The sequence below is a fragment of the Lutjanus erythropterus genome, chromosome 1 (genome assembly GCF_056507025.1).
Source record: "Lutjanus erythropterus isolate fLutEry1 chromosome 1, fLutEry1.hap2, whole genome shotgun sequence".
Lineage (NCBI taxonomy): Eukaryota > Metazoa > Chordata > Actinopteri > Lutjaniformes > Lutjanidae > Lutjanus > Lutjanus erythropterus.
Window position 1 is genome coordinate 16,572,725 of NC_139317.1, and position 24,391 is coordinate 16,597,115.

Consider the following 24,391-nt stretch of genomic DNA (forward strand, 5'->3'; position numbering starts at 1 on the left):
GTCTCTTAATTTCCATACATCAAAGGATGATCTATAGTGGAGCAGAGTGTGTGTAGTGGGGCTGTTTGTGAGTATGTACAGTTGTGTGCTCCACTCAGTCTCATTTATTGCACAGCAGGTTAGCAGAGCAATAAAAGGATGTCAATGGGGGATTTGACCTCTACAAATATTCCAATTATTATTCTTCTAAAACATCCTATATCTGTCTGCAACCCCTCTGGACCACGGAGGCATTCAGGCCCCACTGCTCATAAAAATCACTCACACTTTAACACACAGAAAGAGAAAACAAGAGCCGGGTGGCCAGAGAGAACAGAGAAGACATGGAAACAGCCTTTTATGTTTTATCTCCCGCCCTGCCTGTCACTGTACCACAGAGCAATTATTTCACAATTCTTAAGTTGTAAATGACAGATGTGTGTTTATATTGAGCATCAGCATCATCTGTTTAGAAACACATCTCTGTGTGTTTAACAAAATATTCCAGCTGCCGTACTCACGCTCACGCACGATCCTCTGATCAATCCCTGGCAGATTTTCGCCTGAAGCATATGCCACAATTTTTGTCACCTGCGTGTAGGGCTGTGCAGTAAAACAATAGTGACACGTATCAACAACAGGCACGGCATCAATAACAATAAGAAAATTGTTCAATAGAAAGGACAGTTTCACTTAGAGACATTAAATGCAAACTGCCACGGAAGCTCATAACAAATTAGCCCTTACTCATACAGAGCCTGTTATATCTCTTGATAATGGCGTGTACTACAACTAACACACAAACTGTAATAATCTACAATCATTCAAACACACAATATGCATATTCTGCACAAGGCTCCAGATTTACAGGTTTTCCTCAGTGTCTCCCAACTGCCCTGCAGTCCTCTTTCAACTTTTCCAAACTGTCCCAAATTGAAGTTCTTGTTTCATTCTACATAATAAATATAATTAAATAACTTTTTTTCATTAACTTTCAGTCTGGTCTGCCATGGACATTCTGCTAGTTGTTCCCTGCACTTAAAAAATTTAAATCACCCTAGGTGTTTGGCCAAAATCAATTGGCCATTATTCTTTTAGTGACTGGTTGAGTTTCTGTTGTTTGTTTCTAACTGATCAAAAAAAAAAGCGTCACTGCAAGCTGCTGTGCAAATACAACCCTGGTTCTGATTGGTGATGGCAATTTACATAAACACACTTTGAGCATATCTCTGGGCTTTAATTATTTATTAATTATTTCTATTAACAGACTGCCTGTCTGCCCTCCTCTCACCTCTGCTTGAGGTGAGAGCCCTCACCTCATTCAGCTGATTTTGGTTGCTTGGTTATGCAGAAGGCTTTTTGGAAAGAGAGACAATGATTAAAATGGAAATGATAGAGCAGGTGAGATGTCAGTTTCTGATTGTTTACTATAATGTTTTTTGGACAATTTTATCAATCATACTAATCATATTGGGCATCAGCCATACGGAAGTCATTGAATATTTAGTCAAAGATTTGCAGTTATTTTATGAGTGCTGAATAATTTCTGTAAAGAGGCCATTAGCCTTTAAGCTCAGAGGCAGAAGAGTACAGACACAGTTGTCTGGGTCCAGACCTTCAAAGCCACAACTTCACTGGTTTGTCTGGCATCATGACATGAAACAGCGATGATTCCTCAATTGCAAAAGCAATTGATCTGGTGAGTGTCACCGGAGGAATAGCGATTAGCCGATCAGTGCGACAGGCAGGACTAAAGCCATTGTCAAACTGTTGTCGAACACTGTCGAACTGTGCGCCAGAACCAGGGAGACGCTATTAACAAGATAAATACAGTTGAAGCTGTTCAAAATTAATTTTTAAGTAGCACTACCAGTGTCAAGTCATGATAACGTTAGACTCAGGTGGCTACATTGATCCCTATGAGTGATATGTTAGGGAAGCTCAAATCTCCCTCCCCCATGGATGGAGTGAAGGCAAAATCAGGCTGAAGATGGAAAACTGAATGCAACAAGCTGACAGTTCTGTGACAGTTTTGTTTTCTACTACTGTACTAACCTGCTAATAGAATTCCTAGTTGACCTTTCCAAATGGCTAAATTCCACCAGCCAGACGGAGCAGATCGCAGCCATGCTACACAATGCTTGTGATTCCACCAGCGCCTCGACAGGTCCCAGTAGCGGCTCTCCGCTCCGCTTCAAATATGCACTGAGTCTATTTTTGACGGATGGCGGGTCAACTAGCATTTGGTAGAATCAATCGGTCAGTCCTGCACCTTTTTGCATTGTGTCTCAGTGACAGTTAAGCATGCTTGGTACCTCGGTGAACTCTCTATTCTTGCTGTAAAAGCGACATATAGGGTCACATCTTAAGTTAGGTAATGTTAGCAAAATGATAGCTAACCATCTAGCTAATGATTGATGTGGATTACCTAGCCAGTTATTTAGCGTTTCATTAGGTTCCTCAGCAACATGTTTTAAAATCTTCAAAAACTGCTTTTCTTTTCAACGTAGATGAGCCTGACACATAGCGAAGGCTATGTAAGTACAGGAAACAGAAAAGGAGAAAATCTGACTGATTTACTCAACTGTCATTGGAGCACAAGGTGAAAAGGGGCAGTGTTAAGAAGGGTCAATAAAGATAGTTGAGCATGTCAGGATCATACCAATAACAATTATCCAAAATCACAAAGAAAATTCCTCAATACTTCACCAACAACAGTTAACTCGGGCCTTGGTATTTAGAGATTTATGAGTGTTAGTACTGAGCGCTGCTGATGTGTGACTGTGCACAGCACCCAGTTTGCTGAAAGGAAGAACACCTGTCCTGCATTTCATTTCATTTAGCAGCCTCCTTGTCCTAAAATATCACACAGTATGTCCCTGTAAAAAGGACAGATTTTGATTGAGATTTTGATGAGGTTTTCTGTCTCAACTAGTCACCGAATGTGTGACTAGTTGATGTGTATGTGACACATCATCTTTCTTTTTACTAGAGATAGTCATAAAGGCAGCATAGAGTTAACACATAGTAACACACTTAAGTTATAACATTCACCTATAGCATAATAAAACAGGGCCAAGGAGCCAAGACAGAGAGTAGCTTGACCCTTTAAAAAGATTACTATCACCCTGTACCTTTGTCATGAAGATAGAGATAATATAATTAGATAATTTACATCTGATTCTAAGTCTGTTTTGGTACAATATGCTTTTTAAAAAGATTAAATTGGATAAATACATTATAATTCAATGCAACTAAGTGTAAATATTTTATTTCAACAAACTGAAGTTCATTATTATCTTTATAGTTTAATTTTGTTAATTTGTCAACCTCTGTGAAATATAAGCAATTTCAATTATTATTTTGTTTGGTTTTGAGGTAATAAAACATAGGTTTTAGTCAGATTTTTCTACATGTGTTTTTGTTACCTTAGAACAGTGGGTGTGGCTCTGCCATGTTGCACCGCCATGTTTCTACTAATGCTGCAACGATTAGCAGATTAAAAGCTGTTTGTGGACATAACAAGACATCTGAGGCCACCTTGGGTTTGGAAAGCTCACTCTTTTCTGACATTTTATGGACCAAATAACTGATTGGTTATTTGAGAAAATGATTGACAGATTAATTGTTAATGAAAATAACTGTTAGTTGCAGCCCTAGGTTCTACATTGGCCAGGAATGAACAAACCAAACAGTAACTGTAGATATCTTGTGACTTTTGTTGCGACCACAGGCTGTCCTTCATGCTTAGAACAACAGGAAGAGACGAGGGGTTTGCAGGTCTTTTAAGATTTTATTTTAGACTGATATCAAGTGAACAAATGTCGCGTGATTCTACATTTATAATGGTTATGACACAAACCTGTCATTTTCCAAATATTTGACAGGATTATGTCAGGATTTGTGTAAAAATCCAGATACAATTTCACTATCCATATTGGCAGGATGTTTTTTTTTTACACAGTAAAATCAATGTAAGAGTCAGTCGGTGCAGGGCAGCTGCTCTGTGAATACTGCTCTGATTGAGACATCATTGGTCACAATGTAGCGTGTGACAAGATTTTTAAAGGAATGGTGTGCTGTGGCATTTTCGGTGTCTCCGGCTGACTGTTAACTAGAACCAGAGAAGAAAAAACACAGAGGAGAATGCATGATAATGAAGATAAACATATAACTTGCTAACAGAGTAAAAATAGGACTTAAGGACAAAGTGAAAAATGCAATGAATAGAAGGAACTGATGTGATAATGATTTGTCAGGTACAGATGCAGTAGATGTACTGAGTAGTGAGTGTTGCATGGTGATTTTCTTTCATAAGTCCTCTCTTTGTTACTCCAGTGTTTGGCCTTCTTTCTAAATCAGGAGTGACAGCAGAATGAAAAGCACCAGCTGAACGCATGAATGTGTTCTTTTTATATGTACATTCACATGCTGAACTCCACCTGCAGTGAAAAGACCATGTTGACACTCCATTAAAGTTAAAATTTTAAGAGAAATTGTACAACTTCAGCTAATGCACACCTTTTAGAATACTTGTAGTGAAGATGTCTGATTGAACAAGTGTGTGGGTGTGTGTCCAAGACAGTATGTTCCCATCAGTAAATGGGGTTTATGATATAAATTCAGTCAGAGGCTTAGCTACATTGAAGTTCTCTCCCTCTTTTTTTCCCTTTTCGTAAGGCATGTATTAGGATCAAGGGACATTTGAAACTACTTAAAAATAAGCAGCTTATGCCTTTTTGTCAAGCAGGGTCTAATCAGGGTAATTTAAGCCATATGCTATATTCAGAGACTAGCTTTAAGTGTCAGCCATGACCAACTTAACAGAAAGTTAGGCGCAGCATTACCCTGCTCTCCCACCTGCATGATCCGTGCACCTGTTGGTAAGACTAAAGACCACGGATGAAAGACTTAGAAAGAATTCTACTTCCTTAACAGCCATCGTCACACTTTTAGGCTGTGGTTTTGAATCTTTTGCCGTTTGTGTTACAGAAAAGCTACATGTACAGTTCAAATGTATGAGCAAACACAACAGCGTATGAATTTAATTGTTTATGACATGCACATGAGCATATAAAAACCAAAGAATAAAAAGCTATGTATTGAACTTGCCCTCAGTTGTTGTTTGTTTTTTCCGCAGTCATTGTTTATTCCCATGGTGTTTCTGGCACAGTATGAGCCTGTAATAAGCATGCTTTGCAATTGAGCTGGCTTCTCTCTCGTTTGCCTTGTTTTTTTTTTTGTTTTGTTTTTTATTATGTTTTTCTCTGATTCTTTCAGAGCCTCAAAATAATAATGCATTTGATTGTACCTGTAATTGAGTTGTCCTTTTTCTGCTTCTTTCTTCACATTTCCTGGCATGCTGGTGTGTTTCTGTGTGTTTTTGCAAATGTGTGTGTGTGTGTCTGTGTGTGTGTGTGTGTGTCTGTGTGTGTGTGTCTTGATGTATGTGGATGTGTGTCAGTGTCTGCGGAGAATCTGGAAAAGAGCCTCAGGCAGATGGAGAGGCAGCTGCTGCAGCTGGAGAGAGACCTGGAGACTTACTCCTCCCCCGATGACCCCAACGACATGTTCTTCACTAAAATGGCTATATCCTTTACACACGCTTGCATTCACTCACCAGTCAAGGGAATTATTCCCTGTTTTTTTTTTTTACTGTAATGAATCAAACTGAGCAAAAGTTAGAAGAATATTACTGGGGCTGGAATTTATATGTTTAGTTTTAACACTGTGGTGCTTCATAGGCTGGCAAAATAAGCAGGTTTTCATAGGTTAACATATAACTGAACGTGATATAAATTGAAGGAACCCTCAAGTTTTCAGCTGATCAAACACCCAATTAAACATACACATCTCTTACGTTTTACATAATTAAATATTCATGCTGTTGACATCAGCTTCAACCTGGACTGGAAATCATGGAAAGCTTGGCTTTGTAAAGCCAGGACAAAAAACCCACATCAAAATTTGGCATTTGTCTTTGTTTGGAAAGGGTACAGTTGGCATTCATTCCTGGGCCAAATGACTCAGCAGTAATTTATCGGTTCCAGCTCTGAAACATGGGGTGGACATGCTAATTTCACCCCTTTTCCCAGTTATATGAAGGTTTGTCAATTCTGGCTTAAACGTTTTAACTGAAGATGAGCTTGTCTTGTGTTGAGCGACTGTAAGCCAGTGACAAATTTATTTCCTGTATTTCCTTCACAATAAAAGTTAACTATAAGCTTTTATTATTAAGCAGCATATTCAGGAAAGGTAAACGCAGGGAATGAATTGATGTTCAAACCACAGAGATTTAGTTAGAAGCTACAAAAGTACTGAGAGCTGAACACAGGGACTTTCTCTGCACAGACATAGGTAAAAGAGTGTTTTGTTTTTGTGTTTTGTTTTTTGCTTATTCTTAGCAGGTTAGCCTTGTTTAAAAAAACACAAACACACTAATTTGGACAGAAAAACAGAATAAAAGCAACTTTAACCCTCTCCCTCCAAAACATTCCCCACTGTGTTTACATAAGGACAGTCCATACCTCACAATGAATCAAGAAAACCAACAATAGAGGTATAATATGGTGTTGAAGCAGAAAATAAAGGGTGACAAGAATAGGCCTCCCAGCCGTTGTCTGATGTACACACACGATTTTCCTTCCACTGTAGATGATGTGTACAAGTCATGAGTGGCATCTCATTTTATAGTCAGGCTTTTATACCGGTACCCCTCTCAGCTCTCTTTGTGAAGAGGAATTCACACTGAGGGCAACTTCAAAATGAAGGGAAGGGTTAGAGAGGGAGAACTGAGACAAAGCCTCCTTCATCTTTCTGTCACTCTCTCTCACACGCTGTCAGTCATTGCTTTAAGTTCCCGCAGACAGAACAAGAGCAATTTAATGTTTTATTCACTTCATGTCAGTTTATGATAATGAAACAAAAGCGGTAATTCACAAACACATAAATCCATAATTTCTCTTTACTATTTTACTGCCCTGTCTGGATACCCAGGTCCACTGCTGACAGCTGTCCATATCTGTTAGGCAGCTTTGTTAAATATTCACTGTCCTCTGAGATAGTTCCAGTGGATCAGGTTGATGGGCATGTCTCAGACCAGGTGTGTAAGTGTGTGTTCAATAATACACCCTGTACCTAGCCCCCTTCATGTAGTTTTGATCAATAGCCTTGGGGCTCAGGCACTGATGGCTTGTGCTGTAGTAGTTAGCAGAGAACTTGAGTGCAACGCAGAAAGGTTCACTGAGAATGGATTTGACAGCTCTGTCTTTCACTGCTTTGCTTCCCAATGCCAGGTGCCTCAGCTTGCAAAAAAAAGTCTAATCTTAGCATCACTCATTTACAAACTCTGAACTGGCTGAAGCCAGAAACCGATTGTCAGCTAGACACGGACTCACTTATAGTATACACACATTCATCACCAACAAATATTTGATATTTGATCAAAACTTGCATGTCATATTCAACCCAAGCCATCCATATGTTAACCTCTCAATCCAAGCTGTACTGCTGTTTTTAGGACTTGAGTGCATCACACACGAATCAACAGAAATCAACTGTTGTTGGCTCAGACAGCCGAACCCCTGCCGTTTGATTGGTTGTCTGATTGATGCAACCTGGAAATTAGTTCTGAGCATCATAAGATGCAGTATTAATTAAATGTGTCTGACTTACTGAAAAAACATGGAATTGTGACATTTGTGCACCATTAACTAAATTATTTGTGTAAGCTTGTTTTTTAACAAGCTTACACAAATAATTTAGTTAGTTTTCTAGTATCTCCATTTGTTAACATTTATAGTTAATGAACATTATTCAGGTATATCTCAGGTTTCCTATGCAGTCTGGAAAAAATATGGAATTTGATTTTTAGCCATTTCCATGTTTAGGCAGCACTGATTTTTAAATATGGTCCAAAAAATCTACTGAACTGTGTAGGAACCCTGATATCAATGAATAATACCAGTCACTTACGTCATAGAATATCTAAAATACTAGACAAACACTAAAAGTACTAGATCAAAGACAAGGGCATTTGCTGTTTTATTCTCTAGAGCCTCTTCACAGATTATACAATGACATTAAACTTTAACATATGGCAGCTACACCTGCAACTGATGAAGTTTGCTGGCAGCCCTCTCTGTCTCTCGACAGGCAGAATCTACAGTCACCAGCTAAACATGAGAAGCTGGGAGTGTCGCGTTGGTGACATTGAAAATTCCATTATCACTTCATGCACCACCTGAGTATATGGTTACTCTGCTACTGGTCTAGTGTTACTGTTCTGGATGTGAGCTAAGCTTGTGAAGGCAGCTGATTAGAAGGGAGGAAAACACAAGATGAATGAACGGATGAGGAAAGGAAGAATGAAATGTGTCGAGAAAAGAGTGTAGGATCAGTGAGGAAAGGATGCCTGAACAGGAATTCCTGAGAATGAACTGTGGTGGACCACTGCGTTATCTGGAGTAGGGAGGAAGTCATGAGAGATATTTTGCACCCCATGATACTTATCAGCCGTGGCTCTCGGCTATTTCTTCTTCTTTTACTCTCTCATGCTTTCCATCACCTGCTCAGGCTTTCCTCATGCCTATTTCCCCCAAGCTCCTGCCTTGGTAAGATATTACTGACAAGTCAATCTGCGAGCAGTGCCTATTGAACAGCATTTACCCAGCTGTGAATAAGTAGCCCCATCCCCAGCCAGATTCAGCGGAGGCCAGACGTCAAATAGGTCCATCAATTGAGCTATAATGAAGGGGCACAATAGGAGCCAAAGAGGCTGCCCACATAATTGTGATACCACACGGACACTGTTGCTTTTTATCTGCTATGAGACAAGGATGTTGGGGTCACACGAAGGACTGCTACTTAAGGACACATCATTTTCTTTTTTCTTTTTCATTGATTTGCACAGAAAAGTAATCAGACTTTTTAAAAGAAACAGCAGATTGGTTCAGACTGATTCAACTCAAGTTTTATTTCTCATGCATCAAAAGCTTTGATTTTTGTTAAATAGGGTCATCTGATAGAAATAACTATTCAGGATGTGCTTAAAGGCACAAAAGGCTAATAATATAGCTTATATAAGATCTTATTTTGGAACAGTGTATTCATGCATGCTGTATTTCTACCCTGAGTATTATAGTGCTTGGTGACTTTCAGTAGACTTGCTTAACAGCATGCCCTGGTAGTAGGCAGGATGTCTGTTAGTGCTCTCGCTTTCCCCCTCACTTTGCTCTGACACTGACACCTTATGTTGACACAGCCATTACCTATTTGTCCTCATGCACACAAACCCACCTGCACTGCAGCGCTGTCCTTTGCTTTGCTAGGTTTAACCCGGAGAACCTTTTAATGCTCTTCAATCTTCCATGCTAGTCAGACAACTGCACATACAATCTTAAAAGCAGTGCATTTTCTTGATCTCTGTGTAGGATGTATTCGTGACTTTGAGGACCAGCCTTTGACACTATTCTTGGTGCCTTTTCAGATGCAAAGACACTTTGTTGGTCTTCACAGATTTTTGGTTTTGGAAGGGTTAGGTAGCCTAAAAATGATAAGCAGAGTTTTTACACCAAAAATATTGTTTATATGCAGCTTTCTTTAAATGCAGCTAAAACAGGTGATTTTCCCGTTTCCAGTAGATGAGTTTGCCTTTCTGTTTCTTTTTTCCAGATATGCACTGGAAGGTGTGGAGAACAGAGCAAAAACATTTTTTTAAAAGTCTCTTTGTGTTCAGCTGTCAGTACTTTTGTAGCTGCTAACTGAATACTTTTATTTAATTGTTTCATCTTTTCTTTCAGCCGGATATGTCCATGAATGATCCCATTCATCCAGGTCATTATAATCTCAAGAAAAGATTGAATCAAAGGCAACTGGACTTATTTATATGCCTTTGAAGACGTTTCGCCTCTCATCCAAGAAGCTTCATCAGTTCATGCATGTCAGACTAGTCTGCGCTAGTCTAACTAAATGGTATTTAACCTCTGTGGATGTGTTCACAAGGCCATAGATACACACACGCCTATGGCCTTGTGAACACATCCACAGAGGTTAAATACCATTTAGTTAGACTAGCTCTTTATACAGTTGGTTTTCCTAAAATTATATTAAAAAATTGCTACATATCGCCTTGCTTACAGTATCACAATAACAAATCTTAATGAATTGTAATTCCTTTATCACCTTATTCTTGCTAATACACAGCCCTATAACAGAGTCAGAAGTCAGAGTCAAAATCTGAGTGATGGTCTTATTTTCAGAGTAGAATATGTTCTTTTTATTTTTTTCTTGATTTCTGTTTATTTTTGCAGTTAATATTGTACATGTCAGAGAAACCAACTCACTTTGCCAGCAGCCAGACATGAGTCACAGATGCTGTAGGCTGCAGGGGGTCATAGCAGTGAACACACTGTGGTAGCAACCTGACTGACAGTATCAGAGCTCCAAATGCCAACATCACAGTTTACCACTGACAGTCTGTTTTTCCAGCTTCAGATCCTTTCGGCAACATGTGTGAATGCTTTTTTCTTTCTTTCTAGATCTCGATGTCTTGTATAGCTGTCAAAAAGCAGAGAAGAAGACTCGCAGCGACATTTAATTAACACTTAATATGGGATGGATGTGTTGTTGACCTTGACTGCAGCCCTCACAGCTTCAGCAAGGTCGCACGGGAGCAGTATGGCAAGCTGGTGATCATGCACAGCAATATGGAGACACTATATCAGAACGTGCTGGAGTACTTTGCTGTCGATCCCAAGAAGACCTCTGTGGAGGAGCTGTTCACTGATCTCAGCAACTTCCGCTCCATGTTCACTGTGAGTATACAGCACTGCAGACTGACTCATACGAGAAGCATGAAAACCTTTCTGAGCATGTTGTGTGCATGTGAAAAATGACATTGCTCTCAATGGTCACATTTGATATAAGTGAGGTTGCTGATGGTTGAAGGGTTTATTCTCATTTGGACTGGCATTACTTTGTTTGAAATAATAACAGGGCTATTCAACTTCAATAGCAAGTGGGTCAAAAGGGAAAATCACTGGGGCTTTGTGAGTCATTAAAGGCTACTAACAATTCTTACAGTATATTTATAGATGTATTTCTATATTGAGTAAACTGGTCATTTGCATTCCTTTTTCACTTTAATGGTATCATTCTAATCACTCCAGGATTGCAACCAGTCCTTATAAAGAAAGTAGGAAATCTGTGGTTACAGGCTTGATGCAGAAGTGCAAAAAGTTAAAGTTAAAAAAAAAACAAGGAGACATGAGATGGTTTTCTAACAGGTCCATATCTACAAATTTGGATAACAAATTGAATATAATGAAACAGTATCCATCAGGCTGACAATAATTACATGAACACCAATAACACTTTCAAGCAAACATAAGATGCTTATAACAGATCCATATCCATATTTGTTAAATTGGTCCAGACTAATGTTAAGTAGGCCTGTTTAAATCATAAAATAAATCTACCATATTTGCATATTTACAAAGATAGCATTGCATACCTCAGTCAGGTGATTTCTTACTATAGAACCACCATACCTGTATCATACATCTGTCAGTTTGAGCCTCCTTGACTCAGCGAGAGAAATTACACTCCCTTTGTTTCTGCTACTTCAACACAGTCTGAATGCTCAGGGTGCAGCATAAGACTTGACTTTATGACAGGATTACTCCTGCACCTGCCATTCGCTGTCAGTCTCAGCACATTGGTGCTTTGCATAACCAATACCATATTGATTCAGATCAAACAGTCTATGGCTCAGATGTCTCAAAGTAGTTCAGAGATATTTAACTTAGGTTTATTTTTTTTTATATCGCAGACATTCCTGCCTGACTTTGCAGGCAGCCTCTTGCGGGCTGTAAAAAGATTAAAAAAAAAAAAGAAAAAAGCTGTATCCAGCCTGGAGACCACATGAATAGGCCTGCATCACAGGAAGTCAGGCCTAATTAGTGACTGTTTTGGGTTTCAGATGTATTTGCATTTTGTGTCATTTGTCAACTTAAAATATTAGGGAATATTTGCCTGTTTTACTTCCTCTATATTTATAAAACCTTACTGATGTAAGCAAACCTTTAATAGCATCAGAATAATTAATAAATGGGATTTAATTGCCACCTAAAATTGGTTCTTGCAGTGAAAGACCTTGCTTTGAAGTGATAGCTAGTTCCAGTCAGGTATTTTGAGATTTGGTGGGAAAAGCTGCATTTTGTTGTAAACAACCTTGAATAACAAAAAAACACTAGAAGAGTGAAATGTTAGAGGAGTATGTTGAGTGGATGTTTGGAAACAGTTTCAAACTTTTACTATTTTTATTCGTTGGCTGTGTCAACATGGAGCCTCAGCTTTTTTGTGATTCTCACATCGGTATCCTGTAGTGTAATGCAAAGCAGAACAGTGCCAGTTCTATGTAGTCCATCCCCACCCAGACATTTATGTCATCACTGAGCTCTGTGGCCTTATCAGTCTGCTGCTACTGTGAGCTGGAGCTGTGGAGACCCACTGTGTTTAATCAGCAGGATTAGTGGCACAGGCCACTGGGTGCGACAGATAATAGTAGCTAATTAGCCTACTAAAGTTCCCGCCCTGCCCCCAACTTAACATCTACCTCACACACATAGATGGATTTCATGCCTCTTTGCCTTTTTTTCTGCAGAGTCATTAGTTATGCTTTAGATTTTCTTGTACTCCAAAGCTTTGTCTGTGCATTTGCGTGTTTTTCAGGGAGACTGATGGTGGTGTTTTGTTCCCGTTTCATCCCTGTTTTGTATGTAGAGCCCAGAGTTATGACAGTAGAGGCAAAAACCTCACATACAATGCCAAGTTATTCCCCACTGACAGTGCAAGATGAATATTTTTGATGATTTCTTTGTTGTCAGAAATGTTAGAAATTGGTAAATTTTACTAAATATAAAGGTTCAGACAGGAATCTCTCTTTCTCTCTTTGCCTCTCTCCTAAAATTCCACCTGAAATGACACTTCTGTAGGCTTGATGTAACCATTTCCTGCATACGGCACATTAAGTATACTCCAGTCTACGCTAAGTCTGACAAGAGGCTTTTGAACACTTTTAGATAGGTCTACAGGGGACTATTTTTTTCTGTTATATCTTCATTAAATTTTCCATAATGACATGCAGTAAAACCTTTTACATGCCCAACAACTAAATTGAATCATGTCACTACTTAGAGCAGGGGTCTCAAACTGATGGCTTGGGGACCATTTCTGGCTCCCATTCCCCTTCCCTCTGGCCCACAACATGATGTCAAAAATATAATACATTTTTCTAGTTTCATGCCATGTTTCCATAATTTAAACTATCCTTCAATGGAATACAACTGTATTAAAAGCACAATCCTATCTTTTTTTTAAAATGTATAATTATAATTATATATATATATACATATGCAAAATTGCATGTTGCAACATGTTGCAATTTGCTGATATTCTACGTCCAAAAAGATAACTTGTAGTTATCAGGTGATATTTATGATAATTTACGTAACAAATCAAGGGTTTTCACTGCATACTGTGTGGCGTTTGACGAAGCACAGACAAAACGGACAATGGTGAGATAGCCATTTTCATAAGTGGTATCAGAACAGTTGCTAAATTTGTGTTCTTTGCATAGCTAACTAATTTATATAAAATGTGTAGAAACATCCATTTGCATTTTTTTGTTAAATATGACAAAAATATGAAAGTTATGGAAATAAAAAGTACAAAAATAATGTGTTTTCATTGAGGTAGCCCCCAGTTATAGTTTTTGACCCCTGCCATTGACAGTCAGTATTTCTGAAGCTCTTCAGACATGTGTTATTGGTAGAAATCTAATAAAAAGAAGTATGGTATATAGTATGTATTGGTATATTGAAGAGAAAGGACTTCCACATTTGATTTGGGACCCATTTTTTAGCCAGCTGCTAACAATCACATTAACAGTATGCAGCTTCAAGCAGGAAATCCTTACATTTAAGAAGTTGTAACCAGCAAATCTTTGACAATTTTGCTTGAAAAATGACTGAAACAATTAGATTAAAACCAGTGTTAGAACATACTTTTAACATAAAACAGAACACGAAAGTATGCCGTAATGTGTAAATAAATAGACAGGCATAAGGAATAAAAGAGGAATAAAACTTGAAAGGAACAGATTATAAGCCATAAATGAAACACCAGGGATAAAATGTAAAAACAAAAGGTGAATTAAAACTAGAAAAAGGAGCAGTGCAATGTCAAGATAAAGTACAGTGTAACTCAGGAGTTAAGAATCAAAATAATCCTAAAACTTGGCCTTTCAAGTCTTCAAAAGAGATTTTAAAAAAGATACTGATGTAGCAAACCTGAGCTCCTACAACCTCTCACTTTTACAACTTTTTACCTTGAGGCAAAACATTATATTAGTTCTCCCTTCTTCCCGTCTTATGCAGTCAAATTCACACTTCACACACACATGCTGCCACATATCCTGATGTGTTGACTATTGTATATGGCATCTAACCTGAGACTACACAGTTTTCACAGGTTTGAAGAAACACACAGAAGGTCAGGTTTATAAATGTTTTGTTTATGGCCTGTTTGTTCCTTTGCGTCTGATTTGTTTCACCTATGCTATTGATCCCAGGACCTCTCTGTGCTGTGATTCTGTGTCTCACACTCAAAGCCACAACCCGGTTCATCCCCAGACTCAGTGATTGATACAAACCTCAGTATGTTACATACATTAATTTAATGACGGTTATTATAATGAGAAGAATAAGCTGTGATAAGATTTCATGTTGCAGCTGTAATACTTTCATTTTAGCTCCGTGGCTCAAGCTTGAGTTTTGCAGAAGCGTTTATGTCCTGGCCAAACATAACGGTTAATGACTGTGCCAGTGAGAGGTGAACAAGCCAAGTGTTATAAAGACTAGCATTATATGGTCAAAACTCCCAAGGTAGCTATTTATTCCCCTGTGATAGGTCAAGGTGTAAGCAGCTTACACCCTCAGCAATTCGTTCAAATGGTCACATCACACAGACATATCTTGGGAAAAGCCAAGGCTAGGTCAGTGAACGTAGGCATACAGTAAATCTCAGCGCCGTAACCTCTCGGTCAAATCTGTGTCAGCATTTACCCTGCTGTGCCAAGGCCCATGCTAATAGGTGCGTGCTGTCTCTAGACCAGAGCCTGAAGCGAATGGAGCCTTGAACTGTGTGTTTGCTGCGCGTATAATGTGTGTGTATGTGTGTGTTTGTTTGTGTGCGTATGTCATTTTGTGTTGGCAGTTTTTTATAGGGAAAGCTGCTTAGCTTTTTCACACACAAAAACGTACACGCACACACACTCGTACACACACATACAGCATGCTCAGTCACCCGTAGGAAGGAGACCCAGGGCGAGGCCGCACATCTGACAGGAATCCAATTGAGCGTGTCTAATGGCGGACATCCAGGAGAGGAGGAGGGGGAAGCAGACCTGCAGTGATGAAGGAGAGCGGAGGGCAATTTCCTCAGAGAGCTGGTTCTCTCTCTCTCTCTCTCTCTCTCTCTCTCTCTCTCTCTCTCTTTCTCTCTCTCTCTCTCTCTACCTGCCTCTCTCTCTCTCAGCTCAGCGTTACAGTAAAAATGAGTGCTTTGTCAGATGGTAAAAATCACATGACTCCTCATCTTTCTGTAGTTTCAGGCTCTTTTTAACTATCTGTCATCATCAATGTTCCTTCAGTATTTTTTCAGTATTTAGATAATTGTTACCTTCGATGTTGAATTCAGATTTAAAAACAAATAAACCCTGCCTTGCCTGTGCTTAAAATCAACTTTTTAAGTTGCTTTACTCAGTTAATGTCCACACTTTTATTATTCTTATATTACTAATTGGTTCTGTGATTTAAGAAGACAGCGCACCCTTTTTCATGCTCGCTGTGATCATATCAATTTCTGTTTCGGCAAGGATTTTTTGATGTAATGTGCTTTAGCTGCTCCTCTTCCAGTTCTATTCTCTTTGTGAAGTTTAAGAGTGATCCTCTCTTAAACAGGCCCACTTGTCGTATTGACCCGTTATCGACTAATCATTGTTTTCCCAGGCTGCTGGCAGCAGTAAAGGATGCACTTTTAAATAAGATGTCATTTTGCCTTTACAGGCTTACTTTGTGGATCTGCATAGCCGTATTATTGAAACAACCTTCTGCCTGTTTTTACCAATCATAGTGGCATCACTCTGTGAATGATCCTTTGGTTGGTCAACCACTTCAATCCAGACTGAAATAGACCAAAACCTTTAGATGGACTGTTGTGTAAAGATGTTCATGATCTCAAGATTATGAATCATACTGGGTCTGTTGCTCTGACTTTCCCTCTAGCGCCATGATGAGGTTAACGTGTTTTCAAGTGAAAAATCTTCACAACTCTAATATCTCAATGTGCACTTGATGGATTGGCACTAACTTTTGTAAAAACTTCCCAAACAGACTTTTGTGATCCCCTGACTTTTCCTCAAGCACTGCCAGCAAGTTGACATTTTGTGGTTGTTATTGAAATAAGGCTCATCATTACCCTGGCTTTGCTTTTTTACACTGAAACAAACAACTCATCTATAACACTAAAACGGTACTCGTTACTTCTTTCAATACCACGGCAAAAAGAAAAATAGTCCTAGGCACACAAAATTTCTTTATTTAAATTAACAACCTGCACAAAGTGCAGGTACAGAAAAAAAGCCACTGTTTTGTGTTGCTGCAAGCTAGATTTCAGGCAGGACGATCAAGGCTGAACTGAACTGCGTAAGAGTCGGATCATGTTTGTAACAGCATTGGTACTTTCCATAATATGAAATGTTTGTATTGTTGTATTGTATGTTTTTAAACACGTAGTATTGAAAAAGTATTGATACTTAAATATTTTGTCAACCCTACATGTGATTTTGTGTGATTTTAGAAAGCATGCTGGCATCCCTGAAGCAAAAAACCATTGATGTCTAGGTGACAATTGCGCCAGTCACTAGGCGATTCCACTCTTCTGCTTCTAATCACACGAAGAGCTGACAACCTTGTGAATTTATAACATTTATTAATGAGGTGTCGCAAAGGATGGCCTTGTGTGATGATCTGCAGTCAGGGATTTCTCTCCTGCTGTGTCTGTGTCTGCTCGTCTTGCTTTAGACACAACTGACCAATATGTGGAATAAATGCCCGATTTAAAAACACCCTTTTACACAGATGTGTGTACGGTGCTGTCACTACCCCCTTTGCTGACTCAGAGCTGGAACAACAATGCCCACTGGTTGTAGTGTAAAAGCACACAACAGCAAAGTGGAAAATCTGCTTTGTACTGTTCCAAAGTATATCTATGCAAAACCACTAACATGAATTGATGTACAGTCAATCAAACCGTCAATCAGACTCATGCTGTCTGTATTATTATTGGCCTAAATTTCATATCAAAGTGTGGTTGTCATTTGCATTATAGCTTTATAGAGCCTTTATGTTGTTCTACCTTGTTTACGAAAGGCATACTAATAATACACCTCTGACAAGTGGTTTAGTTCAAAAATATATGTTGTTAAATGTTACTGACAATCCAATCTATGAGGCTGATGTAAATGACACTGATTTCACCACTGACTAGATCGCTGACTGTATGAAATTGTTTAGGTTGAGAGTAGCGACAGCTCTCTTTGGTAGTAAAGTGCAAACATATTTACATTCTGCTTAAGTAATTGAATTAGACTTTTTAATGAGAAAGCTGCACGATGGTGATGAGTGGAAGGAGTGTCTGAGTTTTGAGTTCACATTAAGCATCAATCACAGCTGTCTACTTGTAACCTGGGATCACTTAATTGTTGAAAATGTATTATGTGTCAGCACTCTTGTTCTTCCCCTTTTCTTTTTCCCTCATTCTCTCTCGGCCGTAATTTACCACATTGGATGCCCATTAAGAATATAGTCATTTGTGAATCAGTGGTTGCCACTAGCAACCGACAGTTTCATTCCATCAAATCAAAGTTAATTTTGCGGAGGACTTGGTTTCATTTAAAAATAGTTTAAAAATAGAGCTCTGAATAGTTTCGGTGTATCTCAGCCATTTGGTATTCATCTTCCCCCTCTTCTGTTCTTCGTCAGCACTCTCCTCCTGAATTTCTAGAAACCTGCTGAGCTGTACAGTGTCGTTAGCTTCTATTGCTTTTTATGTAAGTGAGTTTAAATGAAATTTCTTTCAAGTATATGTCCGCTAAAGCTGTCAACAAACCACAATCATCTTTTGGTCTGTAAATAAAGAAAAGGATGTGGAGCTTGAATATGATACGTCAGACAGATATCAAACTGTGAATATTGTATACTGTTGCAATGGTCACTCATATGCAGACTTAATAAGAGGCTGTCAGTGGGCCTTAATAAGCGACTGCCTCTCTTTACTGTGTGTAGATTGCCATATACTGCACAGCTCTTGTAGTGTGTGCTTTTGTGTGTATCCATTCATGTTGGTTTGACATTACTATTCTTCTTCTGACCTGCCTGTCAAGCCGAGCTGTGTGAATCATGCAAGAGGAGGAGACATGAAGAGGAGGAGGAGGAGGACAAGTTGGGTGTTTGATAAAAGCCCAGACTTCTTTGCTTTAAGTGACTGGCAATTGATCAGAATGGCAATCATGCAAGCACTCTGTTAAATCATATACAGTCTGTCTCTTGGCTGTGGCATTATTGAGCCATCGACACCAGCGTATGAGTTTAACAACCCTTTGGCACAGGGATTATAGAGCCTGTGCCCACAGCGGTTGATGTACAGTAGATAGTATACCTATAAAATAAGTCTTGATAGACAGCCTGAGTGGAATTAATGACATTTTGTGACAAGTTTAGAAGTGGGCTTCATTGGCTTGTGCAAATGTCAATAAAATTAAAAGACATTCCTGTCCAAGGACCTAATAGGAACCACCAGTGCCTGCTTGCAGTCCTAGTAAATGCTGTACAAGCCCTTGCAGGCTCAAGGCTCCATTGTATTTGAACAGTGAATGACATGCAGTGCTCCAAGCTCCATGTCAATCATTCTTGGGCCATCAGAATGGAATACATTTGGGAGAGAGACTATAGTCCAGAATCTAAAACTGGAACTTCTTGCCTGTGGTTGAAATGCAACTAAATTATGAGTATCTAGGACAAAGCAGGGTTCAGGGTTAATGAAATCTACCTGCCTGAGGTCAATTTTTACTTGCCCCAAGACAAATTGTTTTATTTATTAGCAGTTATCAAATAAGAAGCACAAAATTTAATTGTCATGTTTAATCTAGAGCTGCAATCTCCAATCTCCAAATGTGAGAAAATGGTGAAAATTCTCCGTTCGTTTCTCAAAGTCCAAGGTGATTTCTTTTAAATGTCTTGTTTTTTTCAGTTTAAAATCCGAAGATATTCAGTTTAATATGATAATAAACAGAAAAGCAGGAAATATTCAGGCCGAAAACACCATTTGCTACCATGTTTGCATGAAAATTTATTTTAAGAATTAATTCATTATCAAAATAGTTTCATATTTTAATTCTTTTTTACCACTTGCACGCCTGAGCAAAGTCAGCCAAGTTGAAGGTTGTCTAATCACGCTTGCATATTGTTAATGTGTTTTTTTGTTTTTTTGGTATCCCACTTGCTTTTAATGACGTTATCTGTGCATATTTATTCAATTTCCCCACATTTTATTGTTTTAGTCTAAGAACAGAAAGGCCTGCCAAAAAAGAAAAATGAATGATTGCCTCTCTGATTAGAGTTGACAGCATTTCCTGAAAATAACTACAGTAGGAGTTTCTATTCCTTTATGGAACATAATTTGAGTCAAGCTACAACATTTCCTGAATAATGTGAACCGCATTATAATATTTACTATACTGAGCCTGAAGGCGTTTGATTTCCAAATTGCACATATACTCGTACAAAACACTAAGTGCAATCAATGGTCGGACTTTTACAAGCTGTACGTGTGTAATCATAAACACATTACAATATCTCAATCAAATTCCATGTTTAGGGTTAATAAATATATGCAGGGAGGTTGCCTAATTAATTATTCTTGCAATGTGAATCAATTCTGGCAGTTGGTGTCACATAGTCAGATTCTGTCAAATTCAAGTGGTTTTAGAAGTAGATTTTTATTTATAGTTGATCTGCAGGTAGTTTGGTAGAAATCAGTGTCACATCCACCCACACAGGGGCACCTGCAAGCTGAGTTCAGCTCAGCAGCTACTGTGCAGCCTGTTGCAGTTGAATTGTATTGCTATTAGCTGCTACCTTTGTGCATACCTGTTGTTAAGACTGGAAAAGGCTTACACAGCAGCCACCAGGTGATGCTGGAGCTGTCTTACTGACCCTAACACATCCTGTATACACACACACACACACACACACACACACACACACACACACACACACACACACACACACACAGTGGCTTGATACTTGCATTGTACTCTAGTGTACACTAGCTTAAACTCATGGGAATGTTTTCCCCCTCTCTTGGTGATGCTAAAAAGGGTGTGAAACAGAAAAACCAAAGACATCAGGCAAAATACTGAAACAAATCTCTAAAATAGGAATATGTTTTTGAATCTACAGGATTGTACATATTCAATTAGGGGGAGCCAAGTTATGGTGTTGCTATGGTTTTGGTCTTTCTAAAAATAAACTTATCATCTTACAGTCCCCACAATCAAGTGACTATTTAAACACCCTATATGAATGGTATTCATTATTATTTTCAGCAACTGACAAAAACAAGTAATCAAAATAACACACACACATAGATAATAAATCTACAGGCTCTGAAGTGCAGCACCAGGGCACATTGTTGTTATGCTGCCATTTACTGTGTTTACCTTCACTAAACCACCTGAAAATTATGCCAGGCTGCTACAGAAACCATACAATTCTGTGCACACATCAGACTGGTTGGTTATAACTTGACTTTCTGCGTTTTTAAGAACAAGACATCTGGTTACCAGGGCTAATGTCTTTTCCAGCTCTTTTTTTTTTGTCCTTGAAACACACTGGCTGTTGTGTAATATTAATTACTAAACTATGTGACCATGTACAGTGTGAAATGCTTAATTACTAAAAACAGAGTGGGTCCATCACCTAATCCTTTAGAAAAATAACAAATTAAGGTTATGTTTATGTTTGCCTTATTTTTCATGTTTTCACTATGTTAAAGTTTTCGATAAATTACTGTTATTGGCTTTTTACTTGCAAAGCTTTTATTGCACTTTCAGTAACAAGAGTTTGCTCGGCAAACAGAAAATTTACTGGCATTTGTCTCTAAGCTTTTAAATCACAATGGGAGAGGGCTCAGTTGTCGATGACTGTCAGGCATCGTGATAAACAGTGGCATCCTCCATCAGCCCAGCCCTACCTGTGAGAGTGAATTTTTGCTTTTGCCATGTTATCACATTTCCATCTATATAACCAAGCTGTTCATGATTGAATTCTCTACAAGATCAAAGTTCTTCAAAGACCTAGCCTCTTAGTTTTGCTCTTTGCATCGGTTTGATGCATTTAACTTAAAAATGTTTTCTTACAATGGAGTATGCCTAGGATATCCCTTGAGGGTCTGTATCAAAGAGTCAAGCTATTATTTTTTATTGGCCTTTCATTATTGAGGATGTAGTCGGGGTAAACATAATGCGGGTTGCTGTTTCAAGATTGGGTGGTGCAGAAATGCACAAATTTGTTAAGGACCCGCAGGCACCCCACAGAATATGTATTTTAACAAGTTTACTCCCCCAGTTTAAAACATCAGGCACCCATGCTGGTATCAATTTGGTTTGTGCCTGGCCAGCAGGGTGGCACTGCACCTCAGAAGCTTCATCTGACTCTAATGGTGCCTGATAAAGATGTCTGTGGGGTTTGACAGCTGCCGCTGCCTCTGACAGGCTCTGCACTGCTGTAATTAACCCCACTTAGCAGTCCATCTTGTTTTCTCCTTCTTTTTGTCTTTCCCTCACTTTCTCTCCTTCCCTTTCCCCCACAGCAAGCACTGAAGGAGAACCTGAAGCAGAGGGAGTCAGAGGAGAAACAGAGGAGAGCACGCGCGGCGAAGGAGAAGGCGGAGCGTGAAAAGCAGGAGAGACAGCAGAAGAAGAGGAGGTTGCTGGAAGTCAATGCAGGTAGAGACCGTTCAATCTGCTTGGCCTGTCAACTCTTGCATCGTTAAGCCCTTTACAGAGAGCCGTGTGCTAAATCAATCTGGGATCAAATGGTGTAAGAGATCATTCAAAGACAATGACTCTCATTTATCAAGTAAACACAAGTCCCATTTTAATGGATTAGGGGAGACGCCTATTTCCTCACAATTCACTATTTATCTCCTGAAAAATTAAAACCCACGTCCACACAAAAAGAATTTGTCCTTATTTTGAATGATTGTGCAGGGAAGTAGTGCTGGAAATAATTTAAATGCAAAATGACCAGTTGTGTGACATTTTAAAGATATGTCACTCAGACCATGTCAGCCCCACTGAAATTATAGTCTCGACTTGTATTATTCTGACCAATTAATCAGTCAAATATAGATTCCCAGATATGAAAAGCATACATTATTGTACTGGGCATGTGCTACACGCTCTGTGTCATGTTATGAAGGCAATATTCACATTTTTGTTGCCTTTGCTTGATTTGTAGACAGTTTAACACATCTAAGGTTCCTGACATGTAGCATTGTGCAGTTTTCAGCCTAGGATTTTAAAGCTAATGCTATGATTATTGATTCATTATTGATCTAACGGTAGAAATTCACCCCTTGCTTGACCATTCTTGTGAGGTCGAGCATAAGGCCAGCCCAGACCAGCATTCGTCAGGATTGTGGAGCTTCATTGTATTCCTACAAGACACTTTCGCAGGATAGATAATTGACCTTTAACCCAGGTGAACCAGTTGCCTCTAAAACCACAATCCGTTCACCGAGTAACAATTTTTGAGTCACAGTCTGTAAAGGGTGGTGGATGAACTGGTGGTAATTTGATATAAAATCCACAATCACAACTCACGTTTATAGCTTTACATCAAGTTTTGGCAAGCAAAAATCTTGAACTAGGCCACAAGCAAAAGGTTTGGTGTTCAGCTGCATGGGATGTCATAAAAATGCAGCCAAATGAAGTGTGAAGAATCATCCGCCTTAACAAAAAAATCAGCTGGCTTGTGCAAATAGTTACGTTTAACAACTGTACCCTAATTCTAATCTCTAATCCATTGAGTTTAAAAATATGCTAGTCACAACATGTGTGGAAGAGCAGTCATTTTCCAGGTTAAGACATTTTAACAAGGTAGGATGAACTAAGTTTTAATCAGCGTTAGCCTTGGGTGAAAGTAAAACCGTCATTCATTTCAATGAATGAAGGAATGAACAAGGGCCAGCAGGTGTGCACAAAGGAGTCTGGAATAAAACTGTAGGATCATTTAGAGTTGGGCGATATGTTAAAATGATCCAACCAGTCACCGTCAGCCCAACAACTGGCACCTGTAGATATTTAGATATATTGTGTAAGAGCTGAGTATGCTATGTTCTACAAAGTTTCTTGGCTTTTTGAAAAAAAAAGTCAAGTAAATAAACTAAATAAACACAAAATCTCAAGAGCTGAAATTGAATATTCGTACACCTGTTTTCATTATTAAACAGAAAAATAAAACATGCAGCACCTTCTGATGTCAAGTTTCTCTAAACACTCACCAAAGCCGTCTTGGTTTGTCTCTCCAGTTTTCTAAATGGAAAGCTAAAGTGTAGTCAAAATAACCCCTTAATTCACAGTTAGGTGTGAAAATGTTCTGACTCCTTTATCCCTGCTGCCTCTCTTTACCATTGCAGGCTCTTTGTGCTACTGGGTTAGCTTGGTGAATGGAGTTTGTCACTGAGCACTCACTTTTTCTGTGGCAGCAGATTATTAACTCAGCAAATAAAAAAAAGACAATAATTGCCCACAAAAACTCAAATGGTGACAGACTCATCGATATGTTTGTCCGATCGTCCAACACTTGGGTTGTCCGGCAAAAAAAGCTCAAACCTGGCTCAGTTTTTGCAGGCCCTAAGCATGCGTTCCCGGTATGTTAAGTTGCATTGTGCATGGTGCAGGTCGACTCAGCTTAAGGCTTGCCAGCTTGCCTGTGGGGAAGTTGTTGGGGAAGTAAGTCTGACAACTCATTTGCCAGACCAGGCAAGTGGTAAAAAAAGAATTAAACTATCAAGTTATGTTTATTGTTATGAAACAATAACAACGACGTTTTAATAACATCATTGTTATTAAACAGTGATGTTACTGATACCACAGAAAAAAACAAGAATAAAATGCAGCCATTGTTGTTTTTTCTTTGTCACCTGAAATAAAAACTCTTCTGAAGGTCTTGGACAAAAAACTCAAAAGATTTACTGAGCCTGCCACAAATCACTGTCAGGAGAG

The 24,391-nt window shown here is 38.9% G+C and overlaps 1 protein-coding gene across 4 annotated transcripts in view; it reads left to right on the forward strand.

Moving 5' to 3' along the window:
• LOC146332762 (protein diaphanous homolog 3-like) overlaps window positions 1–24,391 on the forward strand; it is a 225,916-nt gene that overhangs the window by 119,835 nt on the left and 81,690 nt on the right. For all 4 annotated transcript variants that reach the window (XM_084715020.1, XM_084715038.1, XM_084715028.1 and 1 more), the window contains 3 exons: window positions 5,444–5,568; window positions 10,629–10,793; window positions 21,973–22,108. In XM_084715020.1, coding sequence (XP_084571146.1) covers window positions 5,444–5,568; window positions 10,629–10,793; window positions 21,973–22,108 — 426 coding nt within the window. The remainder of the gene's footprint in view (window positions 1–5,443; window positions 5,569–10,628; window positions 10,794–21,972; window positions 22,109–24,391) is intronic.